Here is a 21,851-nt window from a genome sequence, read left to right on the forward strand (position 1 = left end):
ACAATTTTGGTAGCAATGAAATATTGCTTCATGTCAAACTTCAGTAGCAAATTATCGATAGGGATCTACCTTAAGTCAATTTATTATAGTAACACATCAACACATTACAAAATGTACCACAAATAATTTAAGATTCTTCATCAACAATATAAGACAACCAATATGAACACAAACAACCTTTCAAGTGGCAGACAATCGACTTACTACATAGCACATGGGCAACAAGCAAAAAATGACTTAAGAGATTATTATTTTGTTCCATGTTGAACTACGATCAAGCCAAAGCTTTCTTCAAGTGACATAAATTTAAATGAATTGGCATTCAGTTTTCATGTACATGTGACAATGAATTCTTAAAAATAACATCTAGATATGCTAGGACTTTTTTGCTTGAGCAGAACAAAAAGCCTAAAAATAATGCAATCAAACAACAAATAAAACAACATATTTTCTTACAACAACAATTTATAGAATGCAATTTCATTCTCTAAATTTACCCTCAGATCTTTCATGTGAAACGAGAGTGGATTTAGACTAAAAAATGACCAAACATATGCATTGAATTGTAGAATCGACCTGAACTATGGAAAAAATGACACTTGCTAGTGTTTTCAAGAATACATAGACTCTAAGGTCTTATTTGTCGGTTGCCAGTGTACGATTTATGAGTCTTCAGATTAAAAAAAAGGAGGGAAATACAAAAATCATCCATATTCAGTTCTATTTTTCTAAGTTATCCTCTATACTAGGCATCGTGTATTTCACAGAGATCATACGGGCTAATTAATAAACATGTTCAGGCCAACATATTTGCCGGCTTCGCACTGGTAGATGAAGACTATACATCATATAAAACTCTCTTTTCATGCGATAACCATATTCATAACTCTACATGAATTTAGTACTCTGTAATAATGCATTGTCATACTGCTGCAGGTCTCACTAGTTTGCAGCGAGTAATACACTGCAACAGACTGCCCCAACTAATTACAAGAACCAGGTAGGAGATATACTTTTGGATAATGCAGAAATGCATTGATTGTACAAGCTGTATTGCATGCCACAATTCTTATATTAGAGTTCTTGAAATCAATATGTACCTGGAAAAAGGCTAAGTCATCCTTTCTCATGTAAGAAAGACTAAAAATATATATATATAAAATAGCTATTTTCATTTTTAAGGATATTTAGGATAATTTAATTAGTTCTACAATGATGTCTGTACACCATGGAAAAAAGCATTAGAAACCGTTATTGTATAATTGTCCTAGTTTTATTAGATTCCTTCAATTATATAGTCATGCAGAGTTGAAGATCAAATTAATTTATAGCTGACTATATATATTTTACATCAATAATCAATCAAATTATATCAAATTGTTCCCCCCATATCCTCACTTCTCTTTTATACTCTCCTAAGGACGGCTCGGTGCACAAAGCTCTCGCCAATGCGAAATCTCAGGGAAGGATCTATCCTACACAGTAATCCTGCTTTGCAAGAGACTGTTTTCTCCTTCTCTTTTATCCACTCCTAGGAAAAACAATTTTATCTCTCTAAGGATCTACCTATCATCACCTGTAACAGTAGTACTCCATCCTTGGTGTTCCCAACCATCAAAGAATTTTGAAACTTGCGACAAACTCTCTCAGTAAGTAACTGAATGGTTGAGTCTAATGCTACAGATTATTTGGTATACTCCTTTTTTACTTCATCCTTCTTTTCATTTAAAACATGATTATGTGACGTTGCTTCTCCAACTAGGTTGTAAAGTAAGCACTCTTGCTCCTTTACACTAGTAGTAAGTAATCTTGCTCCTTTACACTAGGGATTGAAGCAATTCCTAAGTGTGCCCCAGAGCACATCATTATTTGCAATACATGTGATTCGAAATTTCACAAAACAGAAATGGATCATTTACTAACCTGACGAGCAACTTGTGCTAGCCTCCTACTGTCTTTGGTTGACTCCATTATCTTGTCTGGTTTCTCATGCAAGGCACTTTATTTATCTGCTTTTCTCAATTTCTTATTTCCTTCTAAATAAACATCTTTGTTCTTGCTATCTGGAGATCCCCTCTTTCTGGTCCTTTTAAAAGTATATTTTGCAATTCTGTCATTTCCAACTTCAGCAGGAAGCCTACTTGATTTGCAAGGTTCTTCATCTTTAGAACAAAAATCAGTGGAGGGAGTATCAATCTTTTCATTGTTTCCTTTTAATACTGAAGTATCTGAATACCCGGTTAATGTATGATCTGGTGTCTTCAACATTGTTTCGCACTCAATGGCATCCTCCTTAATGGTTCCATCTAAAGGATCGCCTTCTTCACAGTCATGTGTGGTTAGTGCAACTTGATCGTTTTCAATGCTTACGTGACCAGCATTTGGACTGTTGAGATTATGCAGTTTCATACTTCGCTTGGTCATTATTCTGCCGGTGTTCAAAATTGCAGGGATTACATGATCGGGGAACTCATTCAACTTCATATTTCTGTCTACAGAAGTTATTTTATTTTTGACAGAAGCCTCATCTGAACATGTAGTATCTGCATTTCTTTGCCCCTGCCTTTCATGAGTCGTGGGCATGCCAGTTTTTCCAGCAATTTTAGTATCACTAATGTCTGGTTGTTCATGATCTTCAGTTTCATGATAAGTACTGCAGCTTTTTGTGACGAGCTTTCTAGCTCTTCTTCTTCTTGGAGAACGCAACTGGAAAACTTAAGGGGCATTTGGTTTAAGTTTTCCTCGCTGTTTTCTGTTTTCATTTTTTGAGAAAATGAAAAACGCGTTTGATTTACGTTTTCGACGTTCATTTTTAAGAAAATGAGAGAGCGTTTTCTAAGAAAACGAAAAACGCGAAAAAGTCATTTTCTAAAAAACAAAAAACACGCGTTTTCTGAAAATGAAAATGAAAATGGGACAAACCAAACGCTGAGTACAAACCAAACACTGTGTTGATTTCGAATTTGTTTCCTTGTTGTGCTTCTTCTGAATCAAGTGTGCTTCTTCTGAATCAAGTGATTTTGCAACCTCTATTAGCATTTCGGCTGCCAGGATTAGGTCTCCAATCCAGTACTTTTCATCTAGTTCATTCTCACATATTGCAGCTTCTTGCTTTACATTAAAGGTCTGGGCATTGTCTTTCAGCAGGCAGATCTCTATCAGTCAACACATTTCACTCCAACACATTTCATTCCTAAAAGGCTCTGGCTCCTTGTTTCTCAATATCAAGGACACTAAATCAGGAATGCCAGTAGAATCATCAGATGCAGTCGAATCTTTTGTAGGCTCCTTTTGGTTTGAATATTTAGCATAGGTGCTATGAGGTACAGTTTCCTGACTCGATGCAGCTACAATTAAGATAAAATTTAGAGAACACACAGCTACAAAACTGAGGCCAGGTTGCGAGATCAGAGATATATTACCTTCATCAGGGTTATTTTTCTGCAAACTGATGCGATCATCTGTGTCTTTACCTTGTAGAGACTCACTTTTATCACTCTTCTGGGTCTCCAGTTCAGAACTAACATTCTGCAGTTTAGAATTTAAACGACGAATTGTATGGTTCGCCTCGCGGAGCTGAACTTCAAGCTCTTGAATTCTTGTTGCTTGTGATAAGTTTACTGATTCTGTCTCTTTAATCTGAATACACATTTAAATTGATACTTCAGCAAGATATGCTAACAAATTCAACTTTAACCTGCCTTATAGAATTCGAAAGAGGGACAAAATTGTTATAGCCAAATCGCAAATAGTTGGGAAAAACGTGGCTACGATGATGATGACAAATTACATAACAAAATAGTTTAAAGAAACCAAATTCAACAGTATTAGCTTCAAGAAAAACACTCGTAATATTTCTACTAAGATTGAAAAAAAAGTGTCACATTGTCTCCAATCAAACCTTTCTGGCAATGTAGTTTTTGCATGAAACTACAATTTTGGTAGCAACAAAATATTGCTTCATATCAAACTTCAGTAGCAAATTATGGTTAGGACTTAGGGTAGCCAGTCAAAAGCACAAAATGGTTTGCAGATATTGTTGGAACCCCAAGGTTGTTTTGGTGTGATCAACAAGTTAAGTTAGGTCCTGTGTATTTAACCTTGTGTCTAAGTGTACAGGAGCTTAGGAACACAGGTACTTGAGTGGAAGACGCAGCTAGCGAGAAGGACGGCACGCTGTGCGTCCGAGGGACGAGGCGCTGTGGAAGAGTACACCGGCGGACGAGAAGGAAGCGCGCGGTGGTTCCGAGGGACGAAAGCCGGAGCGGAAGATTGCTCGGGGAGCAAGAGACGCAGCTAGCGAGAAGGTCGACGACCGAGGGACGAAGACTGCGGATGAGTACGCTGGCAGACGAGAAGGAAACACGCGGCACGAGGGAGGAGAAGCCGGAGGAAGCACGCCCGAGAAGACCGGAAGTTGGGTTCGGTGAGCCCTTTTCCGGAGGCCGAGATCACCCAAACGAGCGGATCCGGAGCGGAAGAACCGGACCGGGGAACCAGAGAAACGGTCCCGGATGAAAAGTCAATCGTTGACTTTCGGTCCGGGCGCCGGGACCGGGCGCCGGACCCATCCGGCGCCGGAACCCTTCCGGCGCCGGAATAATGTTGACCAGATCGAGAATTATCTCGATCCGAACGTTGGGAGATAAAATTTATCCTCCTGTGGCGCGGAACCTTTCAGCGCCCACCAAGGCTATAATCACCTTGGTCCAAGCTTTCATTAGTTCGAAATTGTAAACAACACTTGTGTGCTTCCACCGCTTAGATTAGCTTCTTTTTTGTGCTTACACTGTAAACGAGGCTTCTCCGAAGGAGCTCTTAGTGCGATCTTCATCCTTGGATTAACAACCTCCCGGTTGTAACCAAGTCAAATTCGCCTCGTTTTATGCTTTATTTTCTGCTTAATCTATTTTTATGTGTTAGTTTAATCGCATGAGAAAGGGTTGTGTTTGATTTTTCAGGCTATTCAACCCCCTTCTAGCCAGCTATCGGTCTTACAAGTGGTATCGGAGCCGAGGCGGAGGACTAACCACGAACGAAGCAACAAGATGGCGGATCCAACATCCACGCACTAAAATTCGAAGGTGCTAGCTGGAAAAAGCGAATGGAGGTATTTCTTGAAACAGATTATGATTTATTACTAACAATGGAATTTGGCTATGAAGCACCGGAAGGCAAAGCAAGAAATCAATGGTCAAAGAAGGAGCAGGTGACCACGTGGCAAACAAGAAAGCGGAATTTCATCCGCTAAGTGTACTTCCAACACAAGAAGTCAATCGAGTCGGTACTTACAACTCGGCAAAGGAGCTTTGGGATAAATTCCTTGAGTTACACGAAGGAACATCCGAAGCCAAACTTGCAAGACGGGATTTACTTCGTAATCAGCTTACAAACCTCCGATTTGAAGAAGGTGAAACAATTGCACATCTACACTTGAGGATTCAGGAACTCATCACCTTACGAATCTCGGAGAAGAGGTAAGTAACCGAGATTCGCTAAGGTATGCCCTAAATTCCTTTCCTAGAAACTCAAAATGGGCATCACTAGTAGATGCCTTTTACATTTCAAAAAATCTAGAAAAAATTTCATTAGACGAATTCTTTTCAACTTTTGAAGTGCATGAGTCAAGATGTGCAGGTCCGAAGGAGCCCAAGAATAATGTCGCCCTTAAAGCTTCGAGAGACGAACCTGAGTCAGAATCTTCTCTCGACGACGAGGAAATGGTAATGATGGTAAGACGATTTAAAAATATTTGTAAATCTAGGAAATCTAACCATCCGCAGGGGAGAAAGAAAAGAACCATCCGCTGCTACCATTGCGATGAAGAAGGGCACGTCAAGGACAATTGCCCTAAACTAAAGAACAACGGGAAGGATAAGGGTAAGAAGCCTATCCAAAATCGCAAGGCCCTAAAAGCGACGTGGGACGATACGTCGTCGGAATCAGAAGTCAAGGAGTTCTCCGGGCTCGCGTTAATGGCGAGTCATCAAGACGACAACTGCGAATCAAGCTCTTCCGAAATGAGCATCGAAAGCATCAATGAAGGGGGAGCCACGTCCGAAGAGAGCAGCAGTTCAGGGGGAGAAACCGACAACGAGATCGACAAGGTAAGTGAGGCACGATCTCTTCCTCCTAATAAAATATTTAAATTCATTAAAATTTTAACAAAAGATTGCTGCAAATTAGAAAATGAAAATAAAGACTTAAAAGCAATATTAGCTACATCTTGTCCGTTAGAAATGCTAGATAAATCAAATTTAGAAAATGAAAAATTAAAATTAGAAATTCAAAATTTAAAAATTCAAGTAGAAAATTTGAAAAACTCTGCTTGCTCATCTAAAACCAATTTTAGAAGGTTCAATAATTTGAATTGGTATTATAGATATCACCAGGGACAAATTAAAAATATCTCTAGAAAATATGTCCCTAAAAACTTTTTAGTTAATCCAGTAGGTTGGAACCTATATTGGGTTCCTAAATCATGCTTAAATTAATTTTAAAAGTAAAATTAGCGCGTTAAGTGAGAAAATTAAATAAAGAATTTCTTTATGAGACATTGTCTAAGGAAGTGGTTGTTGCTCCAATAACCAAGAAGGCCTAGTGCCTCGCCACGACCTGGAAGCCAAAATATTGAAATAAATGTTTAATTAACTTACTAATGAAGCATTAATACAAGAATTAATTAGTGCTTGAAAAAGGTTATTCAAAACATTTTATTTCAATATTCTCAAAAATTATTTTTTTCTAAGTTAAGAATTTTTTTCTTGAAACTAGAAATCTCAGCTTTAATTACTTAGAAAATTTTTTTAAATTTCTTAAAAACTTAGATTTTTTTAGAAATACTTTTTCTAAGTCTTTAACTCTTAGATTATTTTTCTTGGAACCCCATTTTTTTGTGATCAAAGGGGAGAAGGGAAAGTATAAGTCTAGGGGAGGTAGATAGATTTTTTCTATCTTTTTGCACTTAAATTGCAATCTAAGTTAATTTACTTAATTCAATTTTATGTCTATTTTAACCCTAGCTAACTTGGGTTGATCACACCAAAAGGGGAGATTGTTGGAACCCCAAGGTTGTTTTGGTGTGATCAACAAGTTAAGTTAGGTCCTGTATTTAACCTTGTGTCTAAGTGTACAGGAGCTTAGGAACACAGTACTGAGTGGAAGACGCAAGCGAGAAGGACTGACGTCGTCCGAGGGACGAGGCGTCATGAAGAGTACACCGGGAAGAGAAGGAAGCGCGGTGGTTCCGAGGGACGAAAGCCGAGCGGAAGATTGCTCGGGAGCAAGAGACGCAGAAGCGAGAAGGTCGACGACCGAGGGACGAAGACTGCGGATGCGGACGAGAAGGAAACACGCGGCAATTCCGAGGGACGAGAAGCCGGAGGGAAGCACGCTCGAGAAGACCGGAAGTTGGGTTCGGGTGAGCCCTTTTCCGGAAGGCAGAGATCACCCAAACGAGCGGATCTGGAGCGGAAGAACCGGACCGAAGCGGGACTGAACCAGAGAAGCGGTCCAGGATGAAAAAGTCAACTGTGTTGACTTTCGGGGTCCGGGGCGCCCGGACCCATCCGGGGCGCCCGGAACCCTTCCAGGCGCCCGGAACAGTAATGTTGACCAGATCGAGAATTATCTCGATCTGAACGTTGGGGGATAAAATTTATCCCTCCCAGGGCGCCCGGAACCTTTCCAGGCGCCCCGACCAAGGCTATAAATACAGCCTTGGTCCAGAAGCTTTTCATTAGTTCAGAAATTGTAAACAACACTTGTGTGCTTCCACTGTTTAGATTAGCTTCTGTTTTTCTGTGCTTACACTGCTGTAAACGAGGCTTCTCCGCCTGAAGGAGCTCTTAGTGCGATCTTCATCCTTGGATTAACAACCTCCCCGGTTGTAACCAAGTCAAATTCGGTGCCTCGTTTTTATGCTTTATTTTCTGTTTAATCTATTTTTTATGTGTTAGTTTAATCGTACGAGAAAGGGTTGTGTTTGATTTTTCAGGGCTATTCAACCCCCCCTTCTAGCCGGCCGCATCGGTCTTACAGATATATCATCAAAGCATAAGTTATTATAGTAACACATCAACAGTTTACAAAAATGTACCAAAAATACGTTAGAATTCTTCATCAACAATAGAAGAAAACTGATAAGAACACAGACTTTGCATTTGTACAATTACATTACATCTAATTGAAAAAGAACAAGTGCTTATTAGAGCATATTATGTGGCCTTCAGAGAGTTTAAATCTACGTTGACATGATGAACTCTGCCTTATCACGCATGGTTAATATATATCATTGTCTCTTTCATTACACTTTCAAGGTCGAAAATGTGAAGGAGAGAGCCCTTGGGAGCGTTTGTGCCAAGATTGCAAAAGGCGTTTTCAAGTGGCTGACAATCGACCCACTACATGGCACTCAGGCAACAAGCAAAAAAATGACTAAGAGATTATTATTTTGTTCCATGTTGAACCGCCATCATCAATCCAATGCTTTCATCAACTGACATATAAATATAAATAAATTGACATTTGGCTTTCATGTATAGTAGACATGAATTATCAAAAATAACATCTAAATATGCTACAAAAAGACTTTTTTGCTTGAGCAGAACAAAAGCTGTAAAATGCAATCAAACAACAAATAAAACAGCATACTTTCTTACAACAATAATTTACAGAAATGCAGTCTCATTCTCTTAATTTATGCTCAGATCTTTCATGTAAAATGAGACTGGATTTAGACTAAAAAATGACCAGACATATGCATTTGAGTGTAGAATCAATCTGAACTATGTAAACAAATGACACTTACAAGTGTTTTCAAGAATATATATGGACTCCGATGTAGTCTTATTTGTCGGTTGACAATGTACGATTTATGAGTCTTCAGATAAATAAAAAAGGCATATTCAGACAACAATAGAACATTTTGCTATCAATGACAAAGAATACTGCTCGAACAGCAGTTGGATCAGAATTTTTTAAAAGTTAATCTGGGATCAGAAGAAAGAACAGTTGAATAGTTCTTTCATGAATAAACCCTACTTGCAGGGGGCTAACAAGGAGGTTAGGCAGCTTGTAACATCCTTCCAACCAAAACGTAGCAATCCAAATAACAACAACTAATTTCACCGGACGCAATAGATCAGAACAAACAATGGCAGATCTCGAAAGGAAAAAGATTCCAGCTTTCGCACAAAATTAAATAAATAAATAAAAATTGGGGTTAGATCGTGCAAGCACTAACTGCAGGTAAACAAAAACAATTACCCTAGAGTCCATGAGAGCCTTGAGTCGAAGAATTAGGGAAACAGAATCTTCCTTGACGAGCGACGAGCTCTGCTTCCACTGTAGCGTCCGGCGCTCCGCCGCCAAAATCCTGACGGCCGACTCTTCATCGTGTTCAGGATGACGTCCGCGTACGCCCTCTTGAGAACGCCATTCTCTGATTACGATGTAAGAAAGCAAGAAACACGCACCGTCAGAGGCGATGAAAGGAACGAACAAGATGACACCGACAACAGTGAAAACATCGAGAAAAGTGGAGAAACACGAGCGATGAAGTGAAGGATGAGAAAGCGAAGGATCAGGATGCTTTCCGGTCCTTCCCATTACCTCGGCGTCGCCGGCCCTATAAAAACAAAGCGGTGGAAGGGAAAGGAAAAACAAAGGGAAAAAAGAGGAAGCGGAAGTGGTTTCGTTAGCTCGTGTTTTTGTCGCAGTAAAGTAAGTGCCATTTCGTTAATCCTAAGGTTTTTTTTGTTAATTTTCCCGCCGTTCTGTTCGCCCTATTGCCGACTGGCTTACTTCTTCGAGTTGGTTGACTCATTTACTAATATACCCTTCTTAAAATAGATTTTTTATAATTTTAACCCTTAATTTCGACAAAATCATGTCCATACACGGAATTTTTATTGTGCAGAAATAAAAAACATGAACTATTAAAATTAAATTAATTTTTATTTAATTTAATAAAAAATGCTATACATCAAACAGCTTATATAGAAACTTTTTAATAGTTTGATCATATTTATTTAATTTTTATTAAAAGTATTTTAAAAATATTAAAATCGTTATAAAAATTAAAATTATTTTAAATGGATAATATAATAGTTGTAACAACTAGCTAATAATTATTAGAATGTTATTTTTTTAATCTAGATATTTAATTTTTTGAACCTATTAATTTTGAAGGAGATCAACTTGACCCCATAAAAATTTTCTACCGTCCACTAAAATAAGTGAAAAACACTCTTGAATCTATCCGAACATCAATATTTTTAAAATTATCATCCCTTCCGTAGCATCACAGGGATTATTATTGTTAAAGCTTACTATAATATTTTTGATAATAAATCATTTTAATTAAAAATTTTTATAAAAAAAAATTATATAATTTTTCGAGTGAGTTAAAATGGCTATTATGCAATTAAAACGGCTAAGGAACTCCGAGAACCTCCCGTAGATAGTAATAAAAAGTTAGGTTAATAAAATAGTTTTGAATGGTACAAACCTGTTCAACAGATTCTATAGTTAGGCTTAATAAATTGATTAGAGTCATGGGCTTAAGGGAGATCAAAGCAAACCCAGTTTATGTAAAAAAGGGTGAGCTAAGAGATTTGAATATTACTAAATAATAGATATAGCTTTGCATCAAGTTCAATGAAGGAACAATATCCATACAGCGGAATCGTAGACAACTGTAGTTTGCAGTTTGGGAGTATCGTGAATCTCTTGAGGAACAAGGTCTCCGTAGTGCTGAAGTAATAGATAGGAAGGTAGTAGTTTATCATAGACAACTTGAATTCGAATTTGGTTTATCTGATACTACAAATGATCAAGGAAGCAAGAAAAGTTAATCAGATAAGCTGGTTAAGAAATTATATTTTCTTCTAGATCATATTTTTGTGAAAGTTTTCTGTAAACTATTAAGCTCTTTAGTTTGATATGAATTTACGCTGGCGAGAAGTTAATAGGACCATTAATTTCTACATCATTTTCCCGGACAGAAGTGATAACAAAATTCCATTGTGCGTTCCATTTTTTTCCCCTTTTGAATTGTAAATTTTCTCAATTGTCCATTTGTTTAGTGTACAATGGAGAGATCAACTGTCTTTTTCTCTTTTTTCCTTGCTAACAGTGTACCATTTTTTTTTTTCTCTAGTTAACACTATTGATCTTTGTTGATCATTGTAGTGTGATCCCTTGTAACCAACATATAACAGTATATATATTTTAGTGCTAGAGTAATTTATCTAGAAGTCATTTAATTTTAAATATTTATCAGTTAGGAAAAGGTAAATTCTTTATTCCACTATCAAACTTTCTTTTGACTAATGTTCCATCATCTCTGATTAACCCTCCACCTCTTTGTGCATTTTCAAATCAAAATGTGTCTCCAGTGCCATGGTGTCGCGGTAGAATATTCAAGTTGTCACTTAGATATACGTGGTTCGAATCCTAGCTACGGTGTATTTGTAGGAATTTTTTTTTCAAATGGAGGGCGTAATCAAAGGATGCTGGACTTCTGGACTGGCCGTCGCGTGTGTTTTCCGATTTATCATGATGGCTGGTGGCAAATTTCCGTGGCACTGGGTCGGTCATCCTAGGGATAGTAATGAGGCTAATTGAGATTATCATATTTTCAAATCAAAATGCCTGCATGTCTCGAATTGGTGGGAAAAAAATTGAGAATATGAATCTATCGGATTCACCAAGAATTTCCAATTTTAGTGATTTTGAGAGTAAAGGGATAAACTTAAGCTGGAAGGTAATGATCATCTTGAGAAGATCACAAGTGCTTAAGCCAAATTGAGAGTAGACCAAACTTTTACAGGAACACTAAAATTTTCCTGAAGGGTATAGTGCATCTATTGTGATGGAAAGAGAAACTTATGATGTTTTCACTTGCAACATTGTGGTGGAAAGAGAAACTTATGATGTTCTCACTTGCAATATTGCGATAGAAAGAGAAAAAAATATATATTTGTTTGTCAAAACTTATTTTAATCAATCAATCTGGACCTTTGTTAAACGTATTCGACAAAGAACACCAGTACTAATTGCGTTCAATGTGTCTCTACATGAGGAGACCTTATTGCACTCTTTATCAATCATGCTAAATATAATGTCTTTGAACCTTTCAAGTGACTTCCCTGTAAATATTCATGATATGATTGTAGAGGATTTGACTAGGCCTGGGTCGGTACGGTATACGGTACCCAAAATCGAATACCATATATTGTACCGAACAAATCGTTATTCTAAGAAATGATACCGATACTGTACCGACATTTCGATATACCGAAATATTGATACGGTATCGGTAAAATACCATCATGTCGAAGTTATATATATTACATATAATATATAAAAAATAATTCTCTTGTAATGAAGGGCAGTGATCACTATTCATAATACAAAATAAATTTTAAAAAAGTTTTTTTTTCGGATCATCAACTTTTGTATAAAATTATTTGATAAATTATTAAGTTATTAATTTTTTTATTTATTCAGTTAAGTTTAAATAAAGAATTCTATTTTTTTTTCTTTAATTTAAAGTTAAAAAGGGAGGGGCATAATCGAAAATAAGCACGTCCCTTTAAAAAAAATATAAAATTTTGTTTTTTTAAGTATTCAGAAATGTAGATAAAATATCAAAAATTTGAAGCTCGTCTAATTATGTTAAGTTGAAGAGTAATCAAATTACTCGATTTTTTTTTTTGAAAAAAACAAGTAAAACTTTTTAATAAAAATTAATTGATTTATTAAAAAATAGTTGTTAATTGTGAGGCTAGATTTCATGCGGCAAAGACAACAATTACTTAGGAGATCATAGGCATGATTACTTAGACAAAAATAATTTTTTATATGTATTTTTAATAGAAAAAATATTTTAAAAAACATATGCAGCCTTCTTAAATACTAATGTTTTTTTTTTAAATATGCATTTAGTTATATTTTTGAAATATAAGTTATTTCATATTTGATTTATATAAATTACCTTATTCTCTGACTCTTTACGCCCCCTCCACTAAAGATATTCTTAACGCAGACCCTCGCGCTATTGCTCCTTGCACCCGATTTCTGTTCTGAGCTCGAGCCCGTCACATGAATAAGTGTGACTTCCATTTTTTATATTTCATCGCGTCCTCCATTTCTCTTCCGCCTCCTCGCTGCTTCCCAAGCGCGACCATCGATCTTCATTTCTCGAGAGAGTTCTCCGAGCTGCTTCCCCAAGGCGAACGTCTCTCGATCTTCTTCTTCCCTTCGGTTGAGAGAGTTCTCTGCTTCCCAAGGCGACCATCTCTCGATCTAGAGCCTTCCTCGCGAGCTGCTGAGAAGGAGTGAGCATTCGGTTAATTCGGTCCATAAATTAACCGAATTAAGCGAAAACCGATTTAGTGTTGGCTAACCGAATCAAATCAAAGTTTTACTAAAATTGAATTAACCGAATTAGTTATTTCAGTTAACACCGAATTAACTAAATTTGTTTAAAATAACAATAAAAAGAATTTATACAAAATTAATATCAAATTAACCGAATTAACTGGATGCTCACCCGACATCTCCCATCGATCTTCTTCTTCTCCTCTGTACTTTCTTCGTGAGTTTCTCTGATAAGTTTTTAGTATCCATTGTTCATTATCTTCTTCTTCTTGATAAGTTTCTTTCTCCCAAGTTACCTCTTTTGTTCTTGTCAGTTTCAGAGTACCTTCACCTGTTATTACTAATTTGGAAACGAGTAATAAATTATTATAATATTATTAATATACATTTTAATTGCTATTTAAAAAAAATTATCAATCAATTTTAACTTTGAGGAAAGAAAATCTTAACACAATAGTAATTATTGTGTGTAACCTAGAGAAATAGGTTCAAGTACTAGATATAATTACTACATAAAATAGACTCTTTCTTGGAATCCCGTATTGGAGGGCGCTTTGTAAACCAAACTATCTTTTTATCAATTTTAACTTTGATAAATTATTAAGAAAATGTATTTAACCAAAAATAGTTAGCTAATAAACATCACGAATTATTAACAAATTGAAAGAAAAATAAAATTTTTAGAAAATGATAACGAAGGAGTAGATAGAAAAAAAAAATTAGAAAAAAATAATAGTGTAATATTAAATTTTTATAAAAAATATATCAATTAAGTATAACTAATAAATATTTTTAATTTACTAACAAAACTTAATTTTGATTAGTAAATTAAATTTTTACCAGTAAAAACTTAATAATTACTAATTAAATTTTAATAAAAAACAAAAATAAATTATCAACCAAATCTAATTTTAATTTTAAGAAATTAAAATTATCAATTAAATTTAACAAGAATAAAATAATAAAAACGATCTAGACTTTAATTGTTAAAAATTTAAAATTATTGATTAAATCTAAAAAATTTAAAATTACTCACTAAATATAATTTGATAATGAAAATAAATCTCAACTAAATTTACTTTAGCCATAATTTTAAATATTTAATATACAATTTCATATATATTTAAATTAATGCTATATATATATATATATATATAATCTGGTGGGCCCTACTATAATAGGAGCCCTAGGCATAAGCCATTAAGGCCTATGCCTTGTGCCGACCCTACTTTGGAAATAGATGTACCCAGCTAGACCACCAATTTGGTGCCCATTAAGATTCAAAAATAAGTTAGGTTTATAGAAATATAAAAGCATAAGGGAAAGGTTACTTTAGAAGATACAAGAGAAAAAGGTATCCATCATCACTTTGTCTCCCTCTCTTTGATTCCAGCTGCTTCCTTTTCATGACACATCAGAAACAGATGAATACAACACTAATTGAGCATGGCCACAAACCTTTCTAAACTAATGATTATCTACTGTCTTTAGCGTTTACTACTTTAAAAGATGACATTGTATGTATGTTTATTGTGTGGCATTGCTAAGTTCTTGTCATCACATTGTACAAGGACCTATAGTTGTGTATCAAATGTATTCTTGATGTCATTATTCTTTGACAGGTATGTGCCATCTTTTCTGCCACCTCCATCTCATGGAAGAGAACTTGAGGAAAAGGTTAGTATGAGTTGGCAGTCATAGTTTCAGGACAATGAATCTCCAAATTCTTTTGCCATTTCTAAATGACACTTTTTACAATGCATGGTTTTACCGATAAGATTGTAGCTTCTGTGAGGAACATCATATCTTTCACTTATTATCTTGAAAACAAGTGGTTAGAGAGATTATACTGGAAATTTTAATGATCAACATGTTGGATTTTGCCATTTAGTTCATTGGATTCCATCATGTGTGGAGTTCTGAACAAAGAAAAAGTTTTTTTAGTGGGATATCACAAATATATTTATTCGTGGAGTAGCATAATGGCGACGTCAAACTTTCACTTATTGATCGACTGCTTGTGCGGACTCAGTTCTTCAGCAACAGACATACTCCTGCTTAAATCTTGATGTTTTATTTTTTTCTAGAAAAGCTGGTGAATAAATGATAACAAGATATTTTTGTTGCTTGTATTGGCTTAGCTTGCGATAGCATTATTGTTAAAGTTTTCAGGCTAAATTGATCTGATTTAGTTAATTTTATTCCTCATTTTCATTTGCTGGACAATTAAATTGATAATCTAGCTTTACTCCTTTTTCTTTCCTTTATGAAGTAGATAGATGATCATGTGACTAACTTGTTCTGTGCTATCTTAATTCTATGCCACTATGAATTAGTCTTTGACATTAGTTATCATGCAGTTTTAGTTTTATACGGTTGCAAATTGAGTATTTGATTATTGTTCTCTCCACTTAGCATTCCAGAGCCAGGTGTCTCAAACTGAGCAGTTGTTGCTTTAATCTTCAATGCTTTATTAGCTTTTGCAAGTTGTATTTTGATATTTGCCTATTGTTTATCTGATGTCTTCTTTGTTATTTTCTGAAGGATGATGAGAGAACCTAGGGAGAAAGAGAAGGGGAAAAGTCGTTATATTGATAAGTTTTTGGAGGAGCTGAAGTTTGAGCAAGAACTAAGGGAGAAGTGGAATCAAGAGCGTGACGAGTGGCATACAGATACTAGTGTTGTAAGTACTTATGAGAAATATTTCCCTAGAAAGTGCAAAGTGAATAATACACTGGCATTTTTCTTTGTGGTAAAATGAGAAAAAGTTGGGGAAAAATTGTTGTTGTATGAGAGCATTTAGACAGTAATATATTTGCACCAAAATAGCAAGCATGTAATAAATAGGTAAATAAAAGAGTAAGGTCCAGAAATAGTTATCCTCCGGTTGAAACGTCGGCGTGCCGACTATCTTTAGAGAATATATTGCCGTCCACGGTGCTGAGGCTCTCCGGCAAAATTCTCCCAAGATCCGACAACCACTCGCGTCGTCCGTAGGTGCACTCCAAGACGAACGTCGCACTCCGGACCCAGCGGAACAGAAGGAGGAGAAAGCAGGAAAGCAGACTGCAGAGAGCGCAAGAACCACACAACATTTATTTACTCCGAAGCACTGCTTCGCCAGCAAACCCGTGCGTCGGTTCCCTCACACGGGACTGGCAAAAACAAACCAGACCGTCAATAAGGAAGTTGTTTTACTTAAAGATTTATGTGCAATGCTTCCAGTTAGGAAGCTGCATCTTGTGCTGGAATCAGCTTCCTTGATCATTAACTATGTCATTGTCAGGACAACACTGTTATAATATCTGGACCTGATGGTGCACCAGTTACTAGTCAAAGCTCCGAGTTGGTAGGTAACCTACCCTATTACTTTAAACTAACAATTTCACTTTTTTTAGGAACTTAGTATCAGATCCTGCTTTCATTGTCATTTAAGTGCTTTATGAACACTATGGTTGCAGTTAATGCAGAAGTTAACTGAATTTTGATTTCTGGAGTAATTTATATTTGGATCTTCATTTCCTTCTTGAGCTGAACTCTTTTAACCTGCTCGTAAAAGTTCCTTACTGATCAACCAAGCCATAAATTTTCCATTTAAAAAACAATCCCTTATTCTGTTTATAAAAATTACAACTAAATTGTGAAAGTCTTCAAAATCTTCAGTAATGCAAATTAAGGAATTCATTGTATTTATTAAGTTTTAGATGTGTAATGGTTTGGTACTTTCTCTTGTTTAGGAGGTTATGTTGTTTGAGGTAATTCTTAAATTGGTAATTGGTTTGTTTAGATGTGTAGGGTAATTTTGGTAGAAGATTAATCTGGTTGGGTTTCTTTTCTTATGTAATTTGATCTATTTCATGGTTTTTTGGAGTTGGTTTTTTAAAAAGATTCAATTTCATCATTTTATCTCATCTCTGCTTAATAAATTTCCTCTTTGTGAGGTTTGCTCTCTGTGAGATTACTTATTCTTGTAGGACACACCAGAAATTCTTTTCCTATGCAATCCATTCTAATTGCATCTAGACCCAAAGACTAACTGACAAAACTTCTAACACATCTTCTTTGTCATTTTCATGCAACAAGGCTTCTTACTGTTACAATCACAATATCTAGAAAATTTTCACTTTTACATTGTGGAGATTTTTTTTCTTTGATATTTTCATATTACTTCTGATCATCTTCTGTCATTTTCATCCAATAAAAGTCAACCTGCAGATACAACCACGATCTCTAGAAGTTAAATTTCACCAATATATCCTTGAGAAGTTTTTAAGTACTTTGATCCTTTTACAGCACTAGCAGTTAATTTCAACACTATTTCTGGCTATTTTCTGATCCTGATGGGTGTGAAAATTTGACTTATTGGCCTCATCTAACTCAATGCTAATAGATGTATTTGAGTTGAAGGTTCTATATGATCTTCTTGTCAAAAAAAAAAAAAAAACACTTAAGTACTCAGGACTGTTGTTTTCAAGTATTCTGAATTGTTCCAAGATCACTATGATAGAAGTAGAAGGTAAGCATTGATCAGGGTTGGTGGGACATATATCTGCCTTGAAATTACTTAAAAAATAAAATTTTGTAAAACAAAATATCCGTATCCATCTATACTCTCTATGTTACCTTCCTGACGAAGCATATTAAATTCTTAAAGGAACACACATACTATGTCTGGAGACTTTACTCCTTTGCCCAGGTTTATATTTTCCCTACTCTTTGGCTAGCCAGATTTTGATTATATACTTAGCTAAATTATCCCGACATAGTAGTTGGATGAGTATGTTTTTGGTGGAAGAAGAGATCCTACACTAACTTGCTCTACAACTTTCTTTGAAGTCCTCTTCGCTTGATTAACTAAATCTGGTGGAATCCATTTGTAAATTGCTTTGGTGTGTGTCCTCTACCTGAAATGCAATCAATATCAAACTAATTTGCTTTGCTTTGGTGTAGTGTGATCCCTTGTAACCAACATATAACAGTATATATATTTTAGTGCTAGAGTAATTTATCTAGAAGTCATTTAATTTTAAATATTTATTTAGTTAGGAAAAGGTAAATTCTTTGTTTCACTATCAAACTTTCTTTTGACTAATGTTCCATCATCTCTGATTAACCCTCCACCTCTTTGTGCATTTTCAAATAAAAATGTGTCTCCGGTGCTATGGTGTCGTGGTAGTATATCCAAGTTGTCACTTAGATATACGTGGTTCGAATCCTAGCTACGGTGTATTTGTAGGAATTTTTTCTTCAAATGGAAGGCGTAATCAAAGGATGCTGGACTTCTGGACTGGCCGTCGCGTGCGTTTTCCGATTTATCATGATGGCTGGTGGCAAATTTTCGTGACACTGGGTCGGTCATCCTAGGGATAGCAATGAGGCTAATTGAGATTATCATATTTTCAAATCAAAATGTCTGCATGTCTCTAATTGGTGGGAAAAAAATTGAGAATATGAATCTACTTTTACAGGAACACTAAAATTTTCCTGAATGGTATAGTGCATCTATTGTGATGGAAAGAGAAACTTATGATCTCATTTGCAACATTGTGGTGGAAAGAGAAACTTATGATGTTCTCACTTGCAATATTGTGATGAAAAGAGAAAAAATATATATTTGTTTGTCGAAACTTATTTCAATCAATCAATCAATCTGGACCTTTGTTAAATGTATTCGACAAAGGACACCAGTACTGATTGCGTTCAATCTGTCTCTACATAAGGAGACCTTATTGCGCTCTTTATCAATCATGCTAAATCTATTGTGATGGAAAGAGAAACTTATGATCTCATTTGCAACATTGTGGTGGAAAGAGAAACTTATGATGTTCTCACTTGCAGTATTGTGATGGAAAGAGAAAAAATATATATTTGTTTGTCGAAACTTATTTCAATTAATCAATCAATTTGGACCTTTGTTAAACGTATTCTACAAAGGATACCAGTATTGATTGTGTTCAATCTGTCTCTACATGAGGAGACCTTATTGTGGTCTTTATCAATCATGTTAAATATAATGTCTTTGAACCTTTCAAGTGACTTCCCTGTAAATATTTATACTATGATTGCAGAGGATTTGACAATCTTGTCCAAGTATAAACCTATTTCTTCGATCGAGTTGAGGTATTCTATGGTCAGCACGTTTGGAACATTATTCTTGAGTCTTGTATAGAATTATATTCCTCTGTTTAGTCGCAATTTTATTTTTGAAATTTCGAGTTTGCTAGAATTTGTATTCATTCTTTGCTTATCGAGAATGGTTGTCCGGCTTGCCTAGTTAGCTTAACTAACTTTGTGCTTGACTGATCAGGTCACATGAATTGGGTGAGTCCATGTAGAAGGGCAGCTAGACTAGATGGGTTGGGTGAATCGATTGAGTTTGAAGAGCTAGTTTTATCCATTGGATTTAACAGGTGAATTATATCAATAATTATTTGTTAATCGCTGGATTAATTTAGGGATAGAATCAGATGGGTCAGATCAGATACTAGAATAGCATAGTATGATCCTATATTTTTTTTTTAAAAAATAATTTATTATTTAATAGGAAGATGAATTTGATCAATGAAAACTGAATTAATTTGATATGTAATTAATTTTTTAAAATAAATTCAATCAAATTAATAATAATATTAATCATATTAATGACAATAATAAGTTGATTTATATATAAATTTAAAAATTTTATAAATCAAAATAAATGTATATATATTTTAATGAGGTAATTAGATTAGGATTTTAGTAAGTTTATTTAAACTGTCTTATTTAAATTAGAAAAATAATTAGAAGTTGATTGGATGAATTAATTAAACTTTTAATTTTCAATTAAAAGTCTAAAGTTCACTTCTCCCATCACTGAAGGGTTGTTGCCTCCTCTTTGCTGTTGCAAGATGGATCTCACAAATCTTTGCCCACGACCTCTCCTCCGATCCTCCCTCTTCGTTTATGGGAAAAAGAAATATGGCTCCTTTTCTCGACCCTTGACCTTTCTTGTCCATGGTTCTGCCAATGAGGATGTTGTCCGTTGGAGTAGAATCATTTGTAAGATTCCACCGTTACAATGATCTTATTTCAATTTCATTACAAAACTCGATGCCCATTGATTACTCATCGATTTAGTACTTTCGAATTGTAGGAGATTTTACAAACCATGTGGCAAAAGGCGATTCGCTCGCCCCCAACGTTCTCGCCAACCCGTCCTTATGTCAACACGGAGGAGGTAAATCACGGGCGACTACTAGCCATTAGTGTAAATGGCCAAGACATGAGGGAGGTTATGTTCGGTCACACAGAGTTTCGACCCCAAGACCTCATATGACAACATCCCATACTTTAACCATCGCACCGCCCCGAGGGAGCTATGATTTTACAAACCATGTCGATAAATGTACATGTTCTCTCTCTCTTTTTTTTTAATTCTAATTATTTCACGTTCAGCCATGGATTTCATTGATCTAGTAAAATCTAATTAAAATCATTTCAAGGATGATAGATTTTTTTATAGTGCTGAAAAGGTTTATAAAGTTTCAAGATGTTTTGTTCTCGAATAACAAATCCTTGAAAATCAACATCAAATAATTTTAATATTTGTGGTTATTTAATTTTTATTATTTTTTATTTTTTATTTTTTTATACTATTATTTTTTAAAATAATAATAATAATATATTTTATTTTTATTAGCATTCCTTTAATTTTATAATTTTATTAATCTTATTTTGTATTTATATTTATATTAAAAAATTAAATTAAAAAATATTGATAATTTTAAGAGATGATCCTGAGTTTAATGACATAAATTTTAGAAAAGATTTTTTTTTTCGGATCATCAACTTTTATATAAAAATATTTGATAAATAATTAAGTTATTAATTTTTTTTATTTATTCAGTTAAGTTTAAATAAAGAATTTATTTTTTTCTTTAATTTAAAGTTAAAAAGGGAGGGGCATAATCGAAAATAAACTCGTCCCTTTAAAAAAAATATAAAATTTTGTTTTTTTAAGTATTCAGAAATGTAGATAAAATCTCTAAAATTTGAAGCTCGTCTAATTATGTTAAGTTGAAGAGTAATCAAATTACTCGATTTTTTTTTTTGAAAAAAACAAGTAAAACTTTTTAATAAAAATTAATTAATTTATTAAAAAATAGTTATTAATTGTGCGACGAGACAATCACTTAGGAGATCATAGGCATGATTTAATTTTATACTCGATAATTTTTTATATGTATTTTTAATAGAAAAAATATTTTAAAAAACATATGCAGCCTTCTTAAATACTAATGGTTTTTTAAAATATGCATTTAGTTATATTTTTTAAATATAATTTATTTCGCAATTGATTTATACAAATCACCTAAATTCTTAGGGGTGGGAAAAAATATCGAAATTTCGGTATACCGTACATATCGTACCGAAATTTAACGAACTATGGGGACATGGATAGGTTGTGACTTCCATTTTTATATTTC

The 21,851-nt window shown here is 34.8% G+C and overlaps 1 protein-coding gene across 1 annotated transcript; it reads right to left on the bottom strand.

Annotated features, from left to right (window-relative positions):
• Positions 1-2,860: 2,860 nt before the first annotated feature.
• LOC122027134 lies at positions 2,861-9,734 on the bottom strand. Its single transcript, XM_042586003.1, has 4 exons — positions 9,613-9,734; positions 9,268-9,442; positions 3,423-3,639; positions 2,861-3,347 (listed from the first exon to the last, which is right to left on the bottom strand). The coding sequence occupies exons 1-4, from the start codon at positions 9,732-9,734 to the stop codon at positions 3,163-3,165; spliced, it is 699 nt and encodes a 232-aa protein (XP_042441937.1). The 3' UTR covers positions 2,861-3,162.
• Between the last annotated feature and the right edge of the window lie 12,117 nt (positions 9,735-21,851).

Source organism: Zingiber officinale, chromosome 10A (genome assembly GCF_018446385.1).
Source record: "Zingiber officinale cultivar Zhangliang chromosome 10A, Zo_v1.1, whole genome shotgun sequence".
Classification (NCBI taxonomy): domain Eukaryota; kingdom Viridiplantae; phylum Streptophyta; class Magnoliopsida; order Zingiberales; family Zingiberaceae; genus Zingiber; species Zingiber officinale.